At 42.9% G+C, this 9,080-nt stretch overlaps 1 protein-coding gene across 1 annotated transcript in view; it reads right to left on the bottom strand.

Annotated features, from left to right (window-relative positions):
• Window positions 1-876: 876 nt before the first annotated feature.
• The window catches only part of LOC121617085 (actin-binding LIM protein 3-like), a 39,699-nt gene continuing 31,495 nt past the window's right edge, over window positions 877-9,080 (bottom strand). The window contains exons 15-23 of the mRNA XM_041952107.1: window positions 8,233-8,370; window positions 8,042-8,106; window positions 7,567-7,708; window positions 5,093-5,122; window positions 2,481-2,539; window positions 2,170-2,239; window positions 1,988-1,995; window positions 1,214-1,294; window positions 877-990 (exon numbers count right to left, since the gene is read on the bottom strand). Coding sequence (XP_041808041.1) covers window positions 877-990; window positions 1,214-1,294; window positions 1,988-1,995; window positions 2,170-2,239; window positions 2,481-2,539; window positions 5,093-5,122; window positions 7,567-7,708; window positions 8,042-8,106; window positions 8,233-8,370 — 707 coding nt within the window. The remainder of the gene's footprint in view (window positions 991-1,213; window positions 1,295-1,987; window positions 1,996-2,169; window positions 2,240-2,480; window positions 2,540-5,092; window positions 5,123-7,566; window positions 7,709-8,041; window positions 8,107-8,232; window positions 8,371-9,080) is intronic.

Raw genomic sequence — 9,080 nt, 5'->3', positions numbered from 1 at the left:
AAGTGAAACACAGATCATTTATCTTGAAGTGTGTGTTGTACTAAAACCTGATATCTAAACATCTCTGAGCTCAGAGCCAGGACACAGTTCATCCACATTAAACCTACGACTACATCGTATTTCAAAACCCACTTCAGTGAACTGTACAGCCTGCTCCTGTCACAGAGAAGAACCGATATGGCTTCAGAAAAACTGACATCAAAATCAAACACATGCCAGCATTAAAAAAGGAAGAAACCCTTTGGTTTTCAGTAATTAGCACATTATAAAAACACCATGTGTATATCACCTTCAATAACCTTAACACTGAGAGTCGCATCGTTGTCCGTTGTCTGTCTTGTGATCCTGTAAATTGCTGAGGATAGTGTCTTCCAGGCAGCCTGTTTGCTTCCCAAACTGACTCCCTCCATTTCAGCATGAATGCAAGTTTGGCTCCACATAGTGGACCCTCAATTCGGTACCAAGTACTTCAGCCAGGAGGGTCATGTGTCAGCCTGTTAACACACTGCCCTCTGCTGGTAAGAGGGGGAAGCGGCCAACTTCTCCCTCTAGTCATTAACTTTCTCTCTGTTGCAGCCCCAGTGAAGCTCATCTGCTGCCTCTCAAAGTCCTCTCATGCTCTCCTTCCAGTTCACCTTCCTCTCATTCCAGTTTTTTCCCTTTTGGCCAGTTGGCTGGCTTCATTTGTATTGCTTAAGGAGTCCAAGTCCCCACTAGTTAAAAGCATGGCAAGATCTAGAGGCCAACAGTTCTGCTCCTGCCTTCATCCAGTTCAGCCTGGGGTCAGATCTGAGGTCTTTCTGGAGGCTACTCTTCAGAGCACACTGTTGGCGGTGGACCAGCACTGGTTTAGATGGTTCTGGTGACTTCATTTTCTCAGAAGAGTCGGACCTGTTTCTTCAGTTCGTTCTTCTTCCACTGAGCAAGGCGATCAAAGGCAGACATGGACATGCCAAAGACTCTGTAGAACTCCTCTGGTGAGAGGTGACGCTGGCAGGAGAGAGGAGACAGAGCAACTTCTGTCAAACTACAGTAATCCAGAGTAAAATATCTTGACGACTATACTGACATGATTACCACAGAATTCACTGTGGACATGTTTTTGCTTCACGACTGGTAAAAACACCAGTACACTCTTCAGTGTGTCCACTAAAATAGTGTTGGACACACCAAAAGCATTTGAGAGAGAGAGTTCAGTCCTGTAGCAGTTTACCTCCAGTCTGGCTCGGTCCACATCATTTGGAAGACGCTGCTGCCCTCTGACTGACACAATTAGGGCTTCATATGGGTAGATCTAACACACATACAGAGAGAGAGAGAGAGAGAGAGAGAGAGAGAGAGAGAGAGAGAGAGAGAGAGAGAGCAAAAAACACAAGCTGTTGATTCAGTATTAACATCATTCAAATGCATCATTTAAAAGAAAATCCTAGCAAACCAGTCTGGACAGGAACGTTTCAGCGCTGTGAAAACAGGCAGACTGATTATATATTTTTTTAATCTCTGTCTCCCTCTAGTGGCCAAATACAGCTAATTAATTTCTTTCTAAAATAAATTTGATTAATTGACTAAGCCTCTATGTTTAATTGCTGAAATATTCCACAGGGTATTATGATTATTATTATTGTACATACACAGAATGTGGCACAAAAACAGTGGATCAAGCTTCATGAACTTTCTATTTTTCAGTGTATATTAACATTTTCTATCAAGTTTTTAATCACAGGTATGATTTGTCTTGTCATAAACAGACAAGGCTGAGGGCTCTCACCCATCACACAAACTCTGTTTTTGCTTGTTTTCCCTCCCCTGTCAATAAAGTGAGCCAGTCAGCTTCAGAAAATTTAACTCCAGTGGGTGTTACTGAGCGAGATGGATTCACCGTTCAATACGAACTTTAAACAGGCAACACATCGTCCTTATCTGTTATCCATTGATCCGGACCTTTCACTCTTGGCTCAGTTTGCTAGCTTTGGGAAAAGCATCTTACCTTGTATTCTGAAAGAAATGGAGAAGAGAAAATACAGTTTCAGTAATAATAATAATAATAACTGTCACCTTTATTCCATTAATATATAGACCCTGACTAACATGCATCAGGAGGGGATGGTAAATCAGGAGTAAACTAGAAGAACTGCGGATAAGAAGATTTAATCTGTACAGTGGGCTTACCTCTGATCTGCCAATTAACTGCATTACTGCTGTCATACTGGTAATAATCTGCACCCGCACTGCCAGGCTGCTGGAACACAAGAGCAGTTTAGCAAACATGGATGATGAATTTGATAACAGAGGGAAAGGATCAAACAGAGTAGTTTGAATTTCTCACACTGACTAATCTACCGAACCCGTTACAGATGAGTTTAAAGGTTCAGTGGCAAACGAAGGACTTTACCACAGTTTACGGTTTAGCTAATGACGGCCTGTCTTATCCTCCCTCTCTATCACATGCGCACAAAGACACACTAATCATGATTGCTTACTCTGTTTAGTCCATTTCTGCCGTAGCCTGGCAACGAGGCCGATTTGGCAATATACGAGTCTGGAAGAACAAATCCAAACACAGAACCATAAACAAACACATGAATTATGCAAAACAACATTAACACACTCAATTTGTGAATAGGAGTGCAGTACCTCTATATATAAACATATAAATCTCAGTAGCACCAGCAGTGGTGGAAGAAGTACACAGATCTCATACATAAGTAAAAGTACGAGTACAACCACATAAATAATACTCTTTTCATTTATTCATTCAAAATCCTGCTTCAGTAAAAGCACAGAGGTATTATCAGTAAAATGTACTTAAAGTATCAAAAGTAAAAGTACTGTACTGAACCCAGTGGTTCTCAATCTGGGGTCAGGCCCCTCCAAAGGCTCAGACGACAAATCTGAGGGGTCGTAAGAAGATTCATGGAAGAGGAAAGAAGATAAAACGTTCTGCTGCACAATTTCATATCCAGTTTTTTAGACTCTTCTCTAATCTTTGCCTTTTTTCTGAAATAAAGGACAATTCAAGCCTCCAACAGTTATTTCAACGAAACCATGAGAGAAGTTCAGAGGGAAATGTCTCTTTGGTGAAACTGCTAAACATCTGAAAAGTGACAAAGACACAGCTTTTTGTAAGGGGTCACTGATTTAATCTTTAGCAATGCACTGTCTTCAATAAGATTATCATATGTTTTCATGCAAAATATGAATCTATAAAGTAACCAGTATCTACATCAGTCAGATAAATATAGTGAAGTAAAAAACTCAATATTTCCATCTGAAATGTCATGAAGTTGAAAAATAAAGGAGCATGACAGACAAGCACTCAAATACTTGCACAAAGTTGTACTGAGGTAGAGTACTGACAGTTGCTGAAGGATTATGAGACGGTTTCTATTGTCTTTGCCCTCCAGCTTCTGAAGGAAACAGTTTCTTCCATTTGCTGTAAGATTTCAAAGCAGCAGCTCTTCTGTCTCACACTGTAGCTTCTTTGTAAACCTCAAGGCTACCGCTGCCTCCTAAACACCCACCTGACAGACTCCCGATGACGAAGCACAGCTCTGATTGCACACAGATTGGTGAAATCAATTTGACTTTGGGAGCATTATAATCAGTGTCTCACAAACAGCTCACCCGAAGCCTGGAATGGTGGGGTTTCAGCCTCTGTTTATTACATTTACACCCTAAATACAAATAAGATACAAACTACAGAAACATGCCACATTCACAAGCCAACAAGCTGGAGGAATGTGATATTACTGCTGCTTCCCTGCACGCTATCACCACAGCGATAACACAAATATTCTTTAATCCATCTTTTTTTTTGTTATCACTCCTCCAGCGTGGTCGCATCCCTGCTGTAACCATTGGTAACCACCAGCATCCGAGCATCCGCTGGCATGCCTTCATTCGCGGTGTGCACTGCTGCAGCTGAAGCAGCAGAGGGCAGCGGAGTCACACCGATCCTCCCGGGTCATTCTTCTATCTCTCACTTCTACTCTCACCTGCCTCCTCTTCACCATCTTCGTTTCCTGTTTCTTGGCTTCATCATTCATTCTTCCTCAGTCTCTTGCCCCCCCCACCTCCCTCTCTTCTGCTCTTTTACTCTGCCCACCTTCTCTTCTCTTTCAGGCTCTCTCTTTTTCTCTTGTTCACTCTGATGCTGAAGGGAATTAAATTACACAGCAATGTCAAAGAGCCGGGATGAAACACCATGACGCAGTAGAATACAGGCTGATGTGTGGAGCTACTGTACAGCATGTGAGATGCTCGACTATAATGGGTTTGTCATCTACAACTCTCTCTCAACAAGAAATGAGATGAGCATCTCGGAAATATGGCTGTTTCATCAAAGTGCACACCGATGTCAAACAGTGTGAAAACTACTAGCCTAAGCCTATAATTTATCAGGCTTTAGAGTACAATGTAATCACTGCTGCCACTTAATCCTCATAGTTAAGCTTTTGGAGTAATTTGCACAATTATTGATCAGTTATTCTGTTTTGCTGAAATGATTATGGCATTATATGACAGTCTGCATACACAACAATGCAATTTAAAACAAAATTGGAGGCCAAGTTTGGACATTTTGGGGTTTAAATTCATGCAGAAGCAATAAAATAGTTGCTGAAAAGATCACAAAGAAAGACAGTGCATCTATTTTACACAATGCTGCTGCATAACAGGTATTTAAAGACCAAGTGTGGGTAATTTGATTGCATAAAACACATCATTACATTCAAACTTGTTGTGTGTAGCTGTAGGTTGTGAAACAGATGGCTGAGGGGCTCAGGTCACTGATCCTGGTTCAGTGCTGTTGCTAAAGAAAAGCTGATAAATACAGGCCTAAGCTACAGCGCCATTCATCTTCCCACCTGTAACCCAAAAGGCAGGAGTTGTGTGTGTGCGTGTGTGTGTGTGTGTGTGTGTGTGTGTGTGTGTGTGAGTGAGTGTGGGAGTTGATAACAATCTCCCACTTAAAGCTCTGGCGCTGTCACAGCAGAACCGACAGGATGAAGGGGATCAGAGGGAAGACAGCCCGCTGTGTCGCCGTCCCCTTGAGATGACCTCAGAGATCAAAACGCAGTGATGAACCACTCACCGCTGTCTGCGCTGTAGACCGACCTGGGAGCTGAGGATAGAGAGACAGAAGGAAAACAGACAGGACGACATATTCATTTAATCAGCTTTACACCTTGGGAATACAAAATTGCATCAAAAGACTCGCGCCTTGAGCTCCTAAAGTTGAAAAAACCCTCCAATAGCACCATATTAACTTAATTTAAATCCTAAAAAGGTCTCTCTAATCCATCCAAAGAGGTCAAGTTCACAACAATAAGGGACTGTAATAGCACCCCATATTTTACATCCACTGAAGATACTTCACCTCAGCTGTTTAAAGTATATATAAAATGCATATTTAAAAGTGGACAAGTTTTCATATAATTTTTTGTGCATGCACATCAGTACATGCATAGTAGTGTCTTTGAGACTGTGTGAACATGCAGTATTTGAGACTGCGTTAATTGGCTAATAAACCTATCACATAGTAAAAGTATGAGGACAAACTGAGGGAGTTCATTTTCAGGGGAAGGGTAATAAAAAAAGCCAGCTGTTGTGGGACATCTATAAAACATCAGCTGTGTGAAGATATGCCCCTGATAGCATCAACATGCAGACAAATCACCATCAGGACCTACACATCGTATGAAATATGAAGCAGCATGGGCCACTCATGTTAAAAATGCATATGTTTATGGCATCCATCCACTGCATTTTGTAAATTTAATGGACTCCGCTATAGCTTGACATTTACTTGGTTATTATTCTCAAACATACATGTTTGGATACAAAAAATAAGATCAGTTGCTGAAGGATTATGGATTACTTAGTTTGGCGTGTTAACATGCTAACATTTGCTTATTCGCACTAGAGTACAGTTGAGGATGCCACTAGTTTTGCAGACATTTGGTCACAAAGCACTGGACAAATGAAAAACAGGGATTCACCAAAGTTATTTATGCCGTGTGTATCAATCTTCATGCCGATCCACCCAAAAGTTATAGAGATATTTCAATTAAAACCACAAATGTGAACCTGATGGTGGCGCTAAAGGAAAAGCCAGGGAAACACCAAAGTTGTTAGGATTCATCATCTGGGGACCATGCATGTCTACACAAAATCTCATGGCAATCCATCCAACAGTTGTTGGGATCCTGCAGCCACACAGCCAGCATGGCTGAAAAAAATGAACCGAATCAGTTAAAGTGAATGAAGACAGCAAGTGCCAGTTATTTAATTCGAGTTTGTGGCAGTTCTATCAAACGGTGCACATCCCATTTTGGCATTAGCTTGGCATTAGCTGTGAAGAACAGATGAGCACACACCTCTCTGTATTTTTCAATCTGTATAATAACAGCAGACGCCATAAACCCACAGTGATTACGCAGCACTGAACACCCACATTACCCACACCTCCCTCTGTCTGACCTCCCCGTGCTCATAGCTCATCTCTCCCTCTCCACCGCTCTCTGACCCTGATTTACCTCTTGGCTTCATGTCATACATCTTCTCCGAACAGCTCCAAATTGCTTCAGCTTCTCGCTCCCTCTCCCTCGTTCTCTTTTAAATTTAATTCACTCTCCGCCTCGTTCGCTCTCTCTCCGTCTCCTGTTATAACACCCTCTCTTTTATTCCCATTTGACCTACACCTAAACACTCTCTTCTTCCTCTCTCCGAGTCTCTCCATCTTAGTCTCGCCTGCACACGTGCTGAATGCAATGAGGAATGGGATGAATGGGAGAGTTAAGTGGGAGCCCCCCCCCTCCGACGGCATTCAGCATCACACACCTCCTCCTATAAAGGTGAGTATTCATTTCCTAACCTCTAACCTTCACCAATCACCAGCATTACCTGAACTGAAAGCTGATGCTAATTTCAGCCTTGAGCCATCTGAATCCTTCAGTACACTCATTTCATTTCAGTTAGCATTTAGCTCAGCAGTGCTTTCAGTTACATGCTAACGTCACCATGGTGAAACACTAACATTTCGATGTTTAGCAGGTATAATGTTTAGCATTTTTAACATCTTAGTTCGGCATGTTAGCATGCTAACATTTAGCACTAAAGCACATCTGAGGACGGCAATGCTGGTCTGTTGTCTGGACTGAACAACTACTGGCTGGATTGCTGCTGACTTTTCCTCTAGCTCCACCATCATGAGGTGAATCTTTCACTTTCACACACACTTTATGACCAAATACTTATGACATGCCCATCGTCCTCAGCTACACTGTTGATAGCCCTAATTGTTAGCACCTAAAAGCGCTCAAAAAGCAGCTTGCATGACTCTTGAACAATCTTGTTCCAGAAAAACCTGGCCAAGAGGGCCTCACATATTTTTATAGGAACAATATTACAGTAAATACAATAAAGACACATACATACCAAAATATGCCACACACAGTAAAGTATGCAACATGTAGGACATGGAGTACATCTACAAACATTTAGCTTTACTGACAGATTCAAGAAGCTACGAAACAAACACACATACACTCTAAACCACAGACTTACAGCCATTCAGGGAGCTGAATCCCAGATTGTTCAGCGCCTCCTTGCTGCTACAGCGGGAACTGCGTCTGCTCCCCCACTGGTCATTGTCGTGACAACCTGACCGGGCCTTCATCTCCTCCTTCAGGATCATCCTGCCGATTCCCTGTGGGGAGGAGGGATAAGTAATGTGGAAGAATGGACAAATAGATGGAGCAATAAGTTGGTTGAGGGGGATGGATGCATGGGTGGTTAGATGGCGATGGAATAACGCAGGAGGAGGCAGGAGGAGGCAGGAAAAGGCAAAAGGCGACGGTTGTTGTTTGGACAGATGGAGGGATGAGTGTGACGTGAGAGAAGGAGAGAGGAGCATTACTCTGTATCGCGTCCAGTGGGTGAGGTTGGAAAAGAAGCATTTAATTAAATAGCTCATTAAATATTAACACACACACACTTGAAATATAAAAGGGAAAAGCAGGAGAATGTCTTCCTCTCTTACCCTGTTTATATTGTGATTCCATCCATCCTCCTCCCCTCCAGACGAAAACCTCCTCACCCTGGAGACTAGAGACAGAGTCGGAGATAAAAAGGGGGCCTAGATGTGCTTGTATCGTGCATTTGGTGTAAATAAAGTTTTCTAGGCACTTTTGTGTGTAGAAGCTTGTGTTACAGAAAGAGAGGGAGCCGTACCTTTTGGAGAGCCAGTATTTGGGTAGTAGTTGGAGTCTGGGTGATAAAGGCTGTTACAGTTGGAGGTGGAGAGGCGTCTGGAATTGACGAGGTACTCATTGGTCTTACTCTTGTTGGCTGTTGGAGAGGCAGATAGGTCTGAGGGAAAGAGAGAGAGAAATCATGTCAACACAAAAAAGGTCAACCGAGAGCAGAAGAATGCTAAAACATGTTCAGCCTGATCTTACTTTGCTGTTGGTTCGCTATTTCAAAGCGGAGAGGAGAAACAAGGCGGTCAAAGTAAGGCATTTACTGACAGAGAGGGGAGGGCACAGCAGGGGGGGTGGAGGGAGGGAGGGAGGAGGAGAGGAGAGGCATCAAAAACAAACAAGGGAACAGAGAGCGGAAAGGAGGTCAGAGGAAATGTGATGGGATGCACAGCTTCCAGTGAGCAAGCAAAGTTGTTGAGGGTTCGCCGCAACAACGCCGGTGAGGGACGAAGGAAGGTTGTTTGTGATGTGAAACACGTCAAAACAAATGTGTGGATGAGAGAATGTATTGAATTAAAGAAAACTGTTCACTGTTCTGGATTTTATCAGACAGCGTGAAAAGAGCGAGTTGCTGGCATGTAACAAAGGTCACATTTCGATGCCGTGGAGGCATGAAAGTGGCTTTTGGTCTGTGGACAGCACAAACTTAACAGGAAAATCCAGCTGAGCGATCCCTTTCTGGGAGGGGATTATGAGGTCTTTATTTATTGAAGTCTTTAACAGGGAGAGAGACATCACTGTTCCCAGCTCTGCATGAGGAAGAGATGCAATGCACGCATATTTCAGGCCAAGGCAGCGTCCTACACTCTGATCCTGGTA

This window comes from Chelmon rostratus, chromosome 14 (assembly GCF_017976325.1).
Source record: "Chelmon rostratus isolate fCheRos1 chromosome 14, fCheRos1.pri, whole genome shotgun sequence".
Lineage (NCBI taxonomy): Eukaryota > Metazoa > Chordata > Actinopteri > Chaetodontiformes > Chaetodontidae > Chelmon > Chelmon rostratus.
Note: the sequence above shows the minus strand (reverse complement) of the source record. Positions and strands in the feature narration are given on the sequence as shown.